Source organism: Strongylocentrotus purpuratus, unplaced genomic scaffold (genome assembly GCF_000002235.5).
Source record: "Strongylocentrotus purpuratus isolate Spur 01 unplaced genomic scaffold, Spur_5.0 spur5_scaffold_6, whole genome shotgun sequence".
Taxonomy (NCBI): domain Eukaryota; kingdom Metazoa; phylum Echinodermata; class Echinoidea; order Camarodonta; family Strongylocentrotidae; genus Strongylocentrotus; species Strongylocentrotus purpuratus.
In genome coordinates, this window is record NW_022145612.1 from 34,216,022 (window position 1) to 34,233,308 (window position 17,287).

At 36.2% G+C, this 17,287-nt stretch overlaps 1 protein-coding gene across 4 annotated transcripts in view; it reads right to left on the reverse strand.

Moving 5' to 3' along the window:
* The window catches only part of LOC586400 (V-type proton ATPase 116 kDa subunit a), a 98,785-nt gene that overhangs the window by 26,383 nt on the left and 55,115 nt on the right, over window positions 1–17,287 (reverse strand). For all 4 annotated transcript variants that reach the window (XM_030972930.1, XM_030972931.1, XM_030972933.1 and 1 more), the window contains exons 9-12: window positions 16,850–16,943; window positions 15,979–16,191; window positions 11,509–11,659; window positions 4,547–4,686 (exon numbers count right to left, since the gene is read on the reverse strand). In XM_030972930.1, coding sequence (XP_030828790.1) covers window positions 4,547–4,686; window positions 11,509–11,659; window positions 15,979–16,191; window positions 16,850–16,943 — 598 coding nt within the window. The remainder of the gene's footprint in view (window positions 1–4,546; window positions 4,687–11,508; window positions 11,660–15,978; window positions 16,192–16,849; window positions 16,944–17,287) is intronic.

Sequence of the window (17,287 nt, forward strand, 5' to 3'; positions counted from 1 at the left end):
AATCGACTTTAGGGCTATAGAGCCCAAAAGTAATAGTCTTGATTTTCAGACAATTGTACTGAATGGTCATACGTTTTATGCTGCGCAAAGATTCAGTCAGTTTAATCTTGGCCATCACAAGAAGTGGGTTATTGATGTAGACAAATGCTCATGTACCCTTTACACCTCTTTTCATGTATGTTATTACCAAAGAAGAAAAAAAGCCAGTCAGTCACTCAATAGTGTCTGGCAGTGAAGTCTAGCAAGTAAACGGGTTTCCTTGCATAATTTAAAAATAAGGGCAGTGCTAACGTTTAAATTTCACAGATAGGACATACATGACATATTCATAATTCCAGCAAAGTTCTACAGCATTTGAGGTTGGCTGCAAAAGGGACATAGTACCTTTAAGTCTATTAATAGAAAAAATAAACTCTTCTATAAACACAGAAAAAATCTGTATGCACATAATAAGGCTCAATACGTTTGTTACCATAATGTTCTCACATCGTCTTTACGTTTAGCTAAACAATTGTATTATTCACGCCAGTTTGAAAAGTACAAATTCGATATAAAGAGTACGTGGAGGGTGATTAACGAGGCTTTGAAATTTAAAAACGATACCGATCCCCCAAAGTATTTTTTTAAAATTAATTGCAAAATCGATGATCCCTCAATCATGGCTGAGTGAGGTATTCAATGACTTTTTTGTGAATATAGAACCGAATCTTGCCAATACTATCCCAAAGTCAAATTTAGAGTTTCAAATTTTTCTAAAAGCTCCTAACCCTCAGTCTTTTTTTTTCACACCAGTTCTAGAGAGTTAAATCAAAACTATTATAACCAATCTAAATACGAAGAAGGGTCGGGATATGATGGAATCACAAATTTCCTTCTTAAAAATATTATTGATGAAATAATTTCCCCTCTCATATTCATTTTGAATTTGTCTTTAACCACAGGCACAGTCCCACAAAATATGGAAATAGCCAGAGTCCCTACTCCCTATCTTTAAAAAAAGTCAGAAACAACCACTCAATACTTATCGTCCGATTCACTCTTAACATCCATTTCTAAAATCCTCGAAAGGTTGGTACACACCTGCATACTAAATTTCATTACCCATAGCAAAGATTTATGTGACTCTCAGTTTGGTTTTCGAAAGAATCATAGTACAAGTCATGCTTTATTATCTTTTATAGACAAAATAGCCCACGCAGTTGACAACGTTTCTCACACTATTGGGGTTTTTCTAGATTTTTCCAAAGCTTTCGATACGATTAACCACGATATTTTAATTTACAAGTTACGTCATTATGGAGTTTCGCGGAGTGCCTCTAGACTGGTTCATAGACTATCTAACAAATAGAAAACAGTTTGTCAGTGTGTTCGGTCATGATTCCCATTTGAAATTGGTTACCTGTGGCGTCCTGCAAGGCTCCCTACTTGACCCGCTTTTGTTTATTTTATATATTAATGATCTCAGAAATTCCTCACAGCTACTTTCATTCATTTTTTTTGCGGATGATACTAATTTATTCTTTACACATCGTGACCCTCATACTCTAGTTGACACTGTTAAGAAAGAACTTGTATCTGTTCAGTCCTGGATTTATGCAAACAAGTTATCACTAAATACAGGCAAAACTCACTATATGCTTTTTAGTAATACATTAAAAATACTTCCTAATCATGTCATCAATTTTAATAATACCGAACTAGAACAAGTCGACTGCACTAAATTTCTGGGACTTTATATTGATAGTGATTTATCTTGGAAATCCCACATTACTAATTTGAGCAAGGTCCTCTCAACACTTTTTTTCCCCAGTAAAATTTTAGTATCAGTTTATTCTGCTTTAATGACTCCATACCTCACCTATGGAATTCTTGCCTGGGGTAACGCTTGAGGAAATTTAATAAATATGCTTTTTCGCCTTCAAAAACGCGCTATTAGAAATATTAATCATGTAGGATACCTTTTTCACACCAACAACCTGTTCCATGAAAACAGAATCCTAAAATTATCAGACTTATTCTATTGCAATATTGGTATATTCATGTACAATTTATCTACCAATAACCTACCTGAAATATTTTTACAAATTTTCTGCAAAAATAGATCCCTACATGATTATCCCACACGTCAGAGCAACGCATATCACCTTCCACGTACCCAAACTGTTTTTGCCCAAAAAATGATTATGTTAACAGGACCCAATTACTGGAATGCCCTCCCGTTAGAGTTAATTGAAAGTCCTTCCTTATATACTTTTAAACGTAAACTGAAGGAACTGCTTTTCAAAGCATATCTTGATGTCAATGTATGACTTTTGCGTGCAAGCACGTTGAGTGTGGCTGTCGTGCTTTTGAAAATACGTCTTTAAACAACAACAACAATAAAACATCTTTACTTCTATATCCGAGAGTGCGACGGCTGACACAGTGTGCTTGCTCGCTTCGTTGTTATATTTATGCATGTAATAAACAAATGTAATGTTTGTTTACCAGCTGAGCACCCATTGTATATGATAATTTAAGTATGTGTACTTTCATCTACACTGTAAGAAAGGAAGGGACAATATAAACGGCACCACCGCATGTTTATTATTATTTCCTTTTATTTTTTGATTCATTTAGACTGGTCACTATTATATCTGTCCTCCATTTATTACCACAAATTATTTCACTGGGGCCTACAGCTTTACAAGCTTGCTTTCATGTAGGTCCCAGTTAAATCAGTATTCCATATTGACCACTTATCTTTGTTATTTATTATGTATTATTGAAAAAACAATTTGTACTTTATTTGAAATGTATAAGTAACATGAGAAATATGAAAATAAAAAAATTAAAGGAATGCCAATATTAATAAACAATAATTAATAAAATATTTCTTTACCCAGGGAAGCCTCTTCTGCATCGATGCTGTTCAATGCAAATTGTATTGCCCAGCAATTGCCAGGTACCCATCTACATAGTGCTGTAAGTCAGATGCTATGTTCATGTTCGGGTTTGGTTCGGCAGAGTTCGCCAATTTTTCACCCGAACTTGGTTCGGTTCGGGGTTTTGGTAATATAATATAGCAAGCAGCGTTATAGCCATGGCAGTCCGCACTGGGCGGGCCGGCCCTATGGGCCCGACCAGCACAGAAGACTTTTGCCCACTCCCGATGTAAAACACTGCTTCCGACCAGCACAAATTTCACATTAAAAAACTGCTCTAAACTTAATTATTTGTGAAGAAAAGTACTACTTACATTCGCATTTCCGTCTTGAATCATGTTTTATTTGCAATTCTAAAAGAATCATGTTTTCAATTTGTCAATAAATGATATTTTTTAAAGATTTTTCGACACGGTTGTTGTCTAATGTTAGAGTCATGAAAGCTGCCATCTTGAATAGCGACTCAGGCTCGTCGACTACTGTTTTTTTTATAAGTGTTTATTTTCAATAGGAAAAATATAAAATCTCTATTTTTCCTGAATAAATAAATTCCATACTATAATAAATATTTATTTCATTATTTATATCGTAAAAATTGTCCGATATTGTTACAATTAAATTTTTTTGTTTTTTTTGTTGAATGGGTTTGAGCTAAACTTGTTTTGATCAGCGCCTAGATCATGCACACGTATTCTAATTATGGCTTGCGATCACAACGTAGCAGAGGTCAGGATTTAATATTTGAATGGCGCCAGTGATGTCACGTCCACCACTGGATAGGCTCAAATCACAAAGGCGGAAAATGAGAAAAAAGTAAACATAAAATGAGCAATCATGACATGAAAATTAGGTACAAAATGACAAGTTTATTAGCTTGCAAAAACGTTTACATTTTTCTGCCGAACATCCAAACCAGGCCTTTGCGTTCGGTTCGGTTCGGTTCGGAAGTGCCATGTTCGGCGAACTTCCATTCGGTTCAGCGGTTTGGCTACAGCACTACATCTACATCTGGGTAAAGAGTGGCAAAGACATATCTAGGCTGGGATTAAAGGTAATACAAAGTTTTGGGAAATTTTGAAAATTGGTTGGATAGTGAATCTTTACAATTTTGATATATTTTGATGCCCCTGTGGATGTATTATAAGCACCCACAAAATTAACCTCTAAAACACTTCTATTTTCGGGAAAAATTGAATATAAAAATTTACCGGTGCTCCCGGTAAATTTTGATAAATTTCAAATAGCCCCTACGGCCGTACAATGGTAGCTGCGACCATGAAAATCTCAGAATATGTAGTTGTGATATATAATTTCCAAACGGGAATAGCTAATTGGTCGATTTTAGTCAAGAAACATTGTTTCATAGCTAAATTGATATCTTGACCTTGAGAGGGAGCTACATGTATACAACATAAAGAGTTTATTATTTATAATTTCTTAACTTTAGACTCGATTTCAACCGGGACAATGATCAATGAATATTGTAGGAACGCATATGCTTCCAATATGTTAATTTGAACCAAATTCATGACCCCATACCAAAAACTTTGTAATACCTTTAAGAGTCAATGGAATGAACCACTTTACCATGACACATGCGCCATACAAGACGGACAACTTACATCATCATTGCCCATGCTGTACTTGAGTTTGTTTTCCTTCAAGATGAGCCAAAGTCCAAAGAGCGCTAAGAGAAGTCCATGGCCTGCATCACCAAACATCACACCAAACAGGAATGGGAAGGTGATAATGGCAAAGGGGGCTAAAATATGAAGATATGAAGAGAAAAATGTGTCATAACAAATAATAAAAATTTTAAAACAAAGAATAGATTGTAGCAGATGAAACATAAAGAAGAACAAAGAAATATTACTTTAAAGGAATAAATGGAAGATAAAAATAGAAGAGTAAAAAAGGGCTAATCTAAAGAAGGTATCATTGAATTAAAGAATAAGCTGAGTAAGTAGATATTATAGATATAATGACTGCTAAGAGAGGCATGGCTGTTTCTATAGGCTCTCAGGGACGTTACATCCTGCTATCACCCGAGGCGCGCCAATGGGTCATAGCAGGATGTAACGTCCCCAAGAGCCAGTATAGAAACAGCTAGACTATGCCTTGAATATTAAAGCAGTCCGTATGTCTTTTATATACCGAATTCACACAAAAATCTACAAAGAATTCTTACCTTATCCTTTTCTTGAGTAAAGATTAGTTAAAATAGAAAATCTGTGACACTGTCTGTTAATATTCGCTGGAAAGTTGCCTGAATGTTACGATCATTTGCAAATCGCACACACACACACACTGCACTGTATGGTATCCGTGCTCGCACAAAGAAACTTTTTATACGTAAACCAATGGATTTCAGACAAATTAACTACGGTATGCGGCCCGTTACCCGGGGCAACGGGCGTCTTCTCATTAACTATTGACCGTCAGGCGGGCATGGCTAAAATCACGTCTCTAATTTCGACCAATCAGATGACTAGATTTATTCAACATAGTAAAGAGAGGTATATAAAAGGGTAATGAATGATTGCACAATCATGAATACGCCCTATTCCTAATTGATACCTTAAGTACTCAATCCCTATTTCTCCTATTCATGACAATAATTAGCACCCCTTTTCACATTTTCATAACGAAGGAAACCCCCATGTATGATTTTACCTTTTACTGTATAATGAGTGCTAAATAAATTTTCCATCCTTTGTTCTTTGAAAAATGTGCTTCAGCTGCTAAATCGAAAGCATGAATCCTTTCAACATCTCTGCTACAAAACAATTGGCCCACAAACATAATGTTAATAATGATGAGGCTACAAAGGGTAACCTGATCAATATCAATACTCTTCCTCTTGAGGACCCTGAAATCATATTACTTTGGCTTTAGCAGAGTACTATGAATTGCGCTCGAGGAGTATTCAGGGAATTTCTTCCAACCTCATCCCTATGTCAGTTTGTCTGGATGAAGAACAGCAAATGTAGATTGATGTCTTGCCAAGGACATTAGGCCTAAAAAAGATGTTGTATTGCTGTAAGGTGCCAGAACCTGGGTCGATCGGTCGGTCAGATATCTTTTTTCTTTTTTTTCCTCCTCAAAACAGCGACCGTCGCCCAAAGAACTCAAAACCATGAACGTCACCCAAATCTCGCTGGTTTCTAGCAGGTGCAGTGCATGATATATACATGTACTTGAGGCCGGGTCTACTTGTTTATGCTAGCAGGATTTCAAAACTAGGACAAAAGACTTGGGAATAATCTGATGATTTTGTGCATTCATATCCCATTTAAAAATACTATGTCCCCTTTGCAGACCTCCCTACATTTGAATTTCAAACTTCCTAGTATTTTGCGCGGCTCAGCAAAATTTGTGGCATCATGTCTGGCTTATCGAGAAATATGCATCATGCAGCTACCCAACACACATCTTGATGTTGGGCACATTAACATGTGCTTAAGGGATTGTTTCAACTTTTCAAGAAGTTTCAAATTGGATTTTTAAAACAATCTAGACCCTAGGAAACCTGAATAGAAGAGAAGCAAACAAATCAATAAAAAAGAAAATACTGTGAAGTATCTCTATGCTAAGGCAGACTATGACAGTATGGCAGAGAAACTAAGCAAACTTGACTGGAAAGAAGAATTTTCCTCCAAAACTATGGACAATGCTTGGAATTTCTTTAGAGATAAGGTGCTAGAGGTTTCAGACAGATACACTCCAAAAAAAGACATCAGAAAAGGTCAATGTACGAAAACCATGGATGGACTCGGATGTAAAAAAGAAGCATCAGCTTTACAGAAGATGGCGACGGACTAAGACAGAAGAGGACCGTAAAATGTACACCCGAGCAAGCAACAAAGTTAAATGGATGTCCAAGAAGGCAGTGCGAAGATTGGAGAAAGATATAGCATCTGGAGTCAAGGAAAATCCCAAAGCCTTCTGGTCATACGTTAAGACTAAAACCATCGCTCAAGAAAGTATCGGCAGTCTTATAAAGTCGGATGGAACCACTACTGAAACAGACATAGAAAAAGCCCAAGTACTGCAAGACTTCTTTATTAGCGAAGATTTGCAGAAAAAGCCGGCTCCTCCTGAAATTGACTTTGAATCAGCATTAACAAGCTTTGCTGTCGTACCATCAGACGTGTTCGAGTTGCTAAGGAATCTGAAACCAAATGGCCCAAATTCACAAAGGAGGTTTGTTGACAAACCGAGGTTTATGTACGTCTTATGACGCGATTTGACGCGTTTTTTTACAAATCTGGTTTGTAAAAACGCGTCGAATGACGCATGAAAACCCAAGGTTTGTCGACAAACCTCCTTTGTGAATTTGGGCCAATAAGTCTCAAGGACCTGATGGATTGCATCCACGTTTACTGCAAAGGTTGGAAGGCATTCTTGATGCGCCACTTTCACTCTTGTTCAAAATGTGCTTAGAAAAGGGAGAATTACCCTTGGACTGGATATCAGCTAATGTTACGCCCATTTTCAAAAAAAGAAACAAGCAAAAAAGCAGAAACTATAGATCAGTGAGTCTCACATGTGTTGTGTGCAAGATATTTGAGCGCATGGTGAGAAAGCACATCATCAAACACCTATCAACAAATGAGATGTTGTCTGCACACCAACATGGCTGCGTTCCTGGTTGTTCCTGTACCAATCATCTGCTGGAAGTACTCAACGACTGGACACATATCTTAGAAGAGGGAGGTAACGTTGATGCAATTTACATGGACTTTATGAATTCTTTTGATTCAGTACCCCATTATTGATTGCTGCAGAAAGTTGAAGCCTTTGGCATCCATGTTCAGACACTGGGATGGATCAAAGCATTCTTAGTTGGAAGGAGACAGCGTGTAGTAGTGAAAGGTCAATGGTCCGAATGGTCATCAGTGCTGAGTTGAATTCCGCAAGGGAGTGTACTCGGGCCGCAGTTATTCCTGATCTACATAAACAATTTTCCTGATGTCATAGAGTCCAGAATTCAGTTTTTTGCAGACGACACAAAACTGTATGCCAGATGTGACACCTACGTGGATTCCCAGAAATTGCAGGATGATCTGATAAAGATGCAGGAATGATCAGATATATGGCAGCTTAGATTTCACCCACAGAAGTGTACTGTGTTGAAAATTGGCAGGTCCCCCTCAAGTTATGATTATCGCATGAAGAATGGCAATGAAAACTACAATCCTGAAAGAATCGAAAGTGGAAAGGGATCTTGGTGTGCTTGTTGATTCTTAGCTGACTTTCAAAGACCACATCTCTCATGTTGTATCCAGGTCTAACAGGCTACTGGGGGTGATACAAAGATCATTCACAAACATGGACACAGACACTTTCAAACTCTTGTACATAGGCCTTGTAAGGTCTGTCTTGGAGTACGGACAAGTTGCATGGTCACCATACAGGATAGGTGAACAAAAGAGACTTGAAAGCGTCCAACGAAGAGCTACAAAGATGGTACCTAGTTTGGAGAATCTACCATACGAAACACGTCTGAGATACCTGAATAATAATAATAATATTTAATTTTTATATAGCGCTTAATACAAATGCCTCTAACAACTTTACAAATATATTATTACCCCAGTCATTGGATTCAGTGCTTGCCCGAACACAATGTGTGCACAATCTCCACTCCGTGGGGAGCATTCCAGCCAGGCACTACATGACGCTCAAAAACTGTTTGACCAACAATGACGGTCGCATCCTACCGGGTACCCATTTAACACCTGGGTAGAGAGTAGCAATTGCAGGTTAATATCTTGCCAAAGGATATTAGCTACCGTCTCTTGCCCATCGCAGGAAGAGAGGAGATATGATCAACGTTTACAAGTACCTCCATGGCCTAAACACCACTCAGACAGACCTACTACATTTATGCAAGGAAAACAGAACACGAGGCCATACCCTGAAACTAGAGAAGAAATTTTCACACCTCGACATCAGGAAATTCATTTTCTCGAATAGAGTAGTGGACACATGGAATAACCTATCTGAAGAAGTGCCCATCCGTAAATGCCTTAAAGGTGAAATTCAAAGAAAATCACAGATATGTCAACTAATGTATCACTAGAAACTGGTTAGCTAACAGATGGCCATGGTACAAGTTTTAGGTCAACTACATATCGGGTGATTAATAAAAATACAAATACAACTACCTCCATAGCAGCTGGGATATACAACAGATTCGCCGGAATAATAACGATGTTTTAATGACGTCACTAATATGGACCAACTAATGTATCACTAGAAACTGGTTAGCTAACAGATGGCCATGGTACAAGTTTTAGGTCAACTACATATCGGGTGATTAATAAAAATACAAATACAACCACCTCCATAGCAGCTGGGATATACAACAGATTCGCCGGAATAATAACGATGTTTTAATGACGTCACTATATGGACCAACACTGCCCAAGCAGACGACATCCCATAAAGAATGAACATAATTGCAAAGCTATTATTTGTCAAATTATAATGAGTTTAGTTTATATAAATGTAATGGCATGTCAAACCATTCAAAAGGGGATATGACCCGATTCTGATAACTAAAATCTTTAGCTTATAACGGCACAGGATAGGGGTTAATTAACGATCAAAGAAACCAGACTTTCAAATTGAAAAACCCCCGGAATGATATTAAGGACGGCATTTGTTCCCTCTTGAAACGCCGAACATACCGTGGTGTGCAGCTGAATATACAATGGAGTCTTATTTTGCTTACAAGCGACAGATTCCTTTATTTTTGTATCGCTGCATTTGTCATCGAAATAAAACCATGCGCAGGGTTTAGAGTGAGGCAATAGATTTTACATTTAGCCTGACGGTAGTGAAGTAAGAGAAAGAACTCAAGAAAAGATTAAAACACAGGCACTGAAAATGTGTGAGATGTAATGGGACATCGTCTGCTTGTGCAAATCATGTCCATACTGTGATCTCACACATCTCAGCAGCGTTCGGAGAGCTCTTCAGGTGTTATGCCGGGGCTGTATTTAAGCGTTTTGGAATTTATAATAATCATTACTTCGAATGTTTCCAAGCATTGAATTTTGATAACCTTGTCGATTCAAAGTTTCAACTTTGCAATAATGAAAATAAAATTAGTTTTTAAAATCAATGAATATCTACTTTAAAAAACAAACTCGATAAATATTGGAAAAAAAATCACCTTCAGTATATGACCTTGAAGGTAAAGAGAAGAATGCAGAACTATTCCAACTTCCACACACACACCTTGACACAAAACCACAACAAACAGAAGTATTGATGCAACGGAATTCAATCGATCGATGAAGTGGCTCTGTCCTACCAACATCGATGGATTAAAGTAAAGTAAAGTAAGTAAGTAATGAAAAGTTAGATATGCAATTCAGATTAAAAAAACACTGCTTAGATTCAATTACTCAATTTATGATCTCGAAATCAAAGATCAGTATAAACAGTTTGAGGGGGTAGAACTCGTACAATTCATCCCATAAATAAAAACGCCACGCACGCAATCGCGATGACCCGGCTCCGCTGGGTAAGCGGGGCTTCACTCCAGTCGCCGCTGGAAGTGGAAGTGTAACTGCACTCGTACTCGCTAGATGATTCATCACAAAATTCAGTTATGGCGAAATCACACCACTCACATAATAACAAATGTATCTCAGTATCGAAAATACACTGCACTGTACATAATGCATTGTGAAGATCACAATTTTTACTTCTGCATTACCGCCAAAGACATGTATAGACATGTATTTCTTCACCAACGTATTATTATATCTTTTTTGCGGAAAATAAAAGAAGAAAGTGGAAAAGTGGAAAAAGGAAAAAATAACGCAGAAATTTTCCGCCAAAAGCGGAGAGGTTGGGAGGTCTGCCTTTGCAGCCAACATCAAATTCTGTAGAACTTATGAATATGTCATGTAAGTCCTACTGTGAAATTTAAATGTTAGCAGTGTCCTAATATTCAAATTATGCAAGGAAACCTGTTTATTTGCTAGACTTCACTGTCAGACACTATTGAGTGACTGGCTTTTTCTCTTCTTTGGTAAATAAAATACATAAAATGAGCTGTAGAGGGTGTACATGAGCATTTGTCTACATCAATAACCCACTTCTTGTAATGGCCAAAATGAAACTGATTGAATCTTTGTGCAGCACAAAACGTAAGACCATTCGGTACAATGGTCTGAAAATCAAACTACTACTTACTGACTTGGTAGCATTTAAGTGGATTTGACAACTAATAGTCATTATTTCCCCACTTAAAGATATTTTCAAGCACCCTTTTTTAGGGAAGTTCTAAATTAGTATTATCTTTCAAATGCCGTTGGAATTCTACCTTTTCATTTTTTGGGCCTGCAAATGGGACATAGTACTTTTAAACAAATAAAATACATATTTTTTTTATTCATTAAACATTTGTTTCTTCTAAAAAAAAGGTTAAAAAAAAACAAAATTTATTAAAAAGCCGACCGTAGATTTTAGGGTTTTGGGGTTGTTCGCAAAGGGCAATACAACATCTTTTTTTCTTATGCTTTAGTGAGAAAAAAAAAAGGGGAAAGGAAGATGGCCAACATACCAGGATTAACCTCCCTGTAGGTAGCTACTCCATAGGCATCAGTCAACTCCTGGAAAGCTAAAGTGAACTTGTTGGTCTTGTTATAGGTGGGAGGGTTGGCGGTTGTTGAGATGCGATTTAAGATGGACGGAACAGAGGAGCCACTTTTTTGCTGAGAAGAAGAGTGATATCAAAGAAAAACTTGCTGTATATGACAGCTAATATTTAAGGTCATTTATAAAGAGTGACACTATAACATTATGAAACTGAGGGTGTAGAATTATGCAGAAGAGCTTAAACTTAAAAACTAGTGCTGTAACGATATTCTGCTTAAGGGCACTAATCACCTATGAAAACAAAATTTTTGCACAGCTAGAATACAACCACAACAATAATTATCTTGCTTTCTGCAGGTTAACAGTTATTAGGAATATAAAGAAAATAAAGAATGAGATAAAATATTGTGAACAGAACCTAAATTAGAATTGGGATCCATGCATGCATCCTATTCTATGCGAGCATATACCGGTACGCATGCATCGACTAGGTGACTCACGAGTCACCTTCAAGTTTAATGAAAGTGTATTTCAACTTTCAATATCTCTTAATACAGAAATATTTGAAGCTTATATTCTGAACTTAGTATAGCGACATGGAACTGGAACCCTTAACATATATAGCAAATATTTTGGTATCCTTTTTGACAGAAAACCCTAACCATTCAATCTGAGTTAAAAATAGACCAGAGACAGAAGCGTAGTCCCATTGTTCAAGTTTAGACATTGAAGGAGAATAGGGGTAATATAGGCTTTGTGTATCAAAAACATTACTCACAAAATAAACAACTAATTGAACACAGTATTTTATTTACTATTTGTGTACTTAAAGCCCTTCAAAAGTGTTAAGAGCCCAAAAAATTTGATGGCAAAATTTCACTTAAATTGTATGATAATGTGAAAGAGGATAACATTTAAAGATATATATATGATTGGTAATAAGAGATTCCACTTCATTTTTTGAGAGGGGGACGTTTCCAAAACTGGTCTATACCTTTAAGACGCACTTCTGCAAAGGATCCCCCCAAAATAATAATGATATATCTTACTTATATAGCGCATATCACAATATGTCTCTATGAGCTGTAAGACAGAGTAAGAAGGAAAGTTGGATAGAGTAACATAAGAAGAGTGAGGTATGCTAATAATGTGAAAATGGATATCATTTATGACACATTTCTGCAAAGATTTTCAAAACGAATGTCTTTGAAGTCAAATATTGATGAAAGAATATAAAATTTAGGTTTCAGCGTACAAGAGAAACCCCAAAATATGTTTCAATATTTGTCTTTGTCTTCAAAAACATTTTTGTAGACAAAGGTGAAGAAGCCATTTTAATGTTATCAGACTATTCCTCTGCATTTGATACCATCAATCATGCAATTATGGTTCAGTGTTTTTAAGCAATGTATGGCATTGAAAATAGTGCACTTAACTGGGTGCATTGATATTTCACAAGCAGATCACAGTCTGTCATTATAAATTCTCAAGAGTCAACAGCCACCTTTTTGAGTGAAGGCGTACCACAAGGTTGTTTGGGCCGCTGGCATTTTCTTTCATTCAAGAACAAGGAATTATTGTAAGACCTTGTTTTAACATCATTAAGACCGTTCAAAATTTAGGTGTTATTTATGACAAACATTGGCATTTTCAATGTACACTCTACCACTAGAAAAAGTTATCAATTCTCAAGGCTTATCAACAATGATTGATGCTGATGATATGCAGATTTATTGCTTGTTCAAACTTTAATGTACCGGTATTGAATCTTCTTTATCAGCTGTGAACAAATGTCTTAATGATGTTAAAGCATGGTCGTACAATAATTCCTTGTTCTTGAATGAAGACAAAACACAAGTTATTCATGTTTCCTCACGTTCGCCAAACTGAATGCCCTTCAATATTGCTTGAAGGCCACGTTTTACAAGCATCAGAAACCGTTCAAAATTTAGTTGTTATATGTGACAAACATTTATTACTGACGGATCAAGTAAGTAAGGTTAGCCTTGCAGCCTCCTTCTTCCTTATATAAAATAGGAAAAATCAGGTGTTACTAAAATGAGAAACTGACAGAACGACTAGTTCATAACCTTGTAATGTGTCATATCGATAATTGTAATACTGTTCTCTACAATCTACCTGAACAGCAACTGAACCGAATCCAAAGAATCCAAAATTCTGCCGCACGGCTTGTTACGAGATCTCGTTCAAGTGAACATATCTCCCCTATTCTGAAAAAAATACACTGGTTACCTGTCTGTGCTAGAATTGAGTTCAAGATCCTTGTTTTAACCTTTAAGTGCCTCAAAGGATTGGCGCCTACTTATTTGACGGAATTACTTTCCCAATATGTTCCAAACAGAACCCACAGATCTTCCCAAAAGTCTCTCCTCACAATTCCACAAACAAATACTAAATTCTACGGGTCTCACTCTTTTCAGGTTGCCCTGGCCGAACTTTGGAATAAACTACCGGAAAATCTAACCAGAAAGTCAATGACGTAGCGCTCATCCGCATCTCGCAACAACAAATATCGTGGTACACTTTTGAACTGGTCAAAAAATAAAAATTTGATGCCCTGGAAGGGACATAATTTCATTTAGCTGTACAAGATTAAATAGAAACTAAAGGAAATGGAATGAAAATTGGTTGAAAAATATATAGTTTTATGACAAGCAGGACTCAAACTTAGTAAGAGATAAATGTAAACATACTCACCTTTTATTATGATAAGAAAAGGACAGAGGTATAAATAGTCAGTAAATTGTCAACAAAAAAATATGGCAAAGAAACAATTTTGTAAGGGACAAAAATGAGTTAGTGTGACAAAATTGTTAAAATATTTAAACAAATTGAAGAATTAGGAGGTAACAAGAGAATGAAAACAATGCATGCATAATACTGATGAATTAAACTGGAATAAATTTGCATAAATTACCATAATTAATTAATGGAGAAAAATTTCAAAATTCTGCGTAGAAGTTTAGTGTACCAAAGTTAGCTCAATGATATAAAGCAAATCAAATCAAAATCGGTCAAAATATGAAGGAGAAGAAGAATTTTTCGTGATTTTTTAAATTATTTTTGGAATAAATTTGCATAAATTACCATAAATGATCAATGGAGCAAAATCTCAAACTTCTGTGTAGAAATTTAGTGTTCCAAATTTAGCTCTACCAGATAAGGCAAACCAAATCAAAATTGGTCAAGAAATGAGGGAGAAGAAGTAATTTTTGTTATTTTTGGAATAAATTTGCATAAATTACCATAATTAATTAATGGAGAACAATTTCAAAACTCTGTGTAGAAGTTTAGAGTACCAAAGTTAGCTCTACGATATAAAGGAAACCAAATCAAAATCGGATGCCACGTCATGGCATAAGCTCATCCGGCCCAAAGGGCCGGATGAGCTAAATTATATATCATCTTGATATCAAGAAATTGTATTCTTGATGTCAAAAATTACCATTGCTTTACACTAGAAAATCATTTCTTGATATCAAGAAATAAGAATAAATGTTAAGACCGCTTGCCATAAATACGCAGAAATACGCAAGCCAAATACGCAAAGGTGTGACTGAGGCATAAGACGCGTCTTCAAACATTTCTTTTCAAAAATGCTTTCCAATGTTAATGAGAGGAAGTATGTTGAGCATACCTCACTCTACTTATGCTACTCTATCCATCTTACGCTGTCTTACAGCACATAGAGACATATTGTGATATGCGCTATACAAGTACAATTTTTTTTTTTTTTGGGGGGGGGGAGGAATCCTTTGCAGAAGTGGGTCTTAAATGACATCCTCTTTCACATTATGATACAATTTAAGTGAAATTTTGCCATCAAATTTTAGGAGAACTAGGGGCTCCCAACATTTTAGAGGGGCTTTAACATATAAAAAAAATGATTGCCCTTGAGAATCAGCGAGTGACAATATAATATTGTATAAAATATATTGTATAAAATAATATTGTATAAAATACAATTTTTTTTTTTTTTTTTGGGGGGGGGGGGAGGAATCCTTTGCAGAAGTGGGTCTTAAATGACATCCTCTTTCACATTATGATACAATTTAAGTGAAATTTTGCCATCAAATTTTAGGAGAACTAGGGGCTCCCAACATTTTAGAGGGGCTTTAACATATAAAAAAAATGATTTCCCTTGAGAATCAGCGAGTGAAAAATTGTATAATAGGAAAATCAAATATTCTTGCTGGTAATTTTTTTAAAGAGGGTTAGGAGCAGATGAACAGGGTCTAAATTTAATAACACAATTGACAGATAACAGCATTGTCTCACCACAGAAAAACTAAAATATTTGAGTGGAATATCCCTTAGGCCAACAAACATCAAGAGAGGGCATGTATGTCTATGATACAGATATTTATATCGACTGATCATAGCAAACTGCATCTATTAGGGAATTTGTAATTACTGTTCCACGCTGCAATGCCAATCTAATGTCTCCAAGCTCATCAGCTGGGCACCAACATTCACCAATCAGACAGCGGCTTGTCACATCAAAGTTGAACATGTTGAGGGTATGGTAGATGGCCTTCAGCTTCCGAACTTTGATGAACCAAGAGGACAGGTTGACTGCAGCGGAAGCAAGCAAGCGCTGACGATGATCATCCATTTGAACCAAAACCTATGAATAAAAGAAATATCGAATATCAGAATGACAGAATTTCAACTTGGTGAGCCAGTTATAAATGTTTTTCACACACTCCAGCAACAATAGCTCTGCGGCAATTTTCTATGGAGCAAATGTTTGAATACCGAATAAAGATAATTTTACTCCAGATATATAATGGGAGCATGTTTGTTGCATATTTTTCTGAAAAATAATGTTCCTTTTATTATACGAGATCATTCATATACTTAACATACTTCTAGAGAATAACACTTCTCAATATTCAAATACATGATCGATTCGCCATTTTGAGGTTCACATGTTTCAAGACTGTGACTTTAAATATTACTGTACCTAAATTCCTTCTAATAAAAAGAAATTAAAATCAAAATGTGATTTTCTCATCAAAATGTTATGCTACGGTCACAAAGGTTCTTACGAACGATAATTGCGTACGAATCTCTGTTTTTCCATTGTCTGAAAATCGTTCGTGCGGCATTCGTAGCAGTTCGTAATGGCATTTCTGACCAAGGCTTAAAACAAGTATATAAAGCAACATCTTTAGTACTTAAATCATGACTATTGAAGCAAGAGCATTGCAAAATGTTATTACTTGCTGGTTTTTAAGTAATTTCAGTGATATTCTGCTTTGCTCCAAATGCTGTATTCTTACAATTTGTAGATCTTGAAGACGAGTAGCAATCCCTGTTGACATTTCATTTCTTTCATTAAAGTCTTCTGGGCATGGGTATTGTGAAGCACGGAACCTAGAATAAAAAAATTAAAAATAAAAACAGGCATAAGTCAGAGAACTACTAATACTGTACATGTCAGGAGTGATAGTGAGCACTACAAAAAACAAAATTTTGTATTCCCCCTCAACCACCCCGTCCCATCTAACAACATTCCCCCCTTTTTTTAAGGGAAATTGGGAAAAATTAAGGAAAAATAAGGGAAAAATTGGGGAAATAGGGGTAAAATCAGGAATAAGAAAGAAAAAAAAAAATTCTCAAGATTATACATAAGGATCTGTTGCAAATACCTATGTAGGTTTTTTTGTGAATGAACAACGTGATTGACAGTAAAACGCCCCGCTAAAGTTGGTTATCCG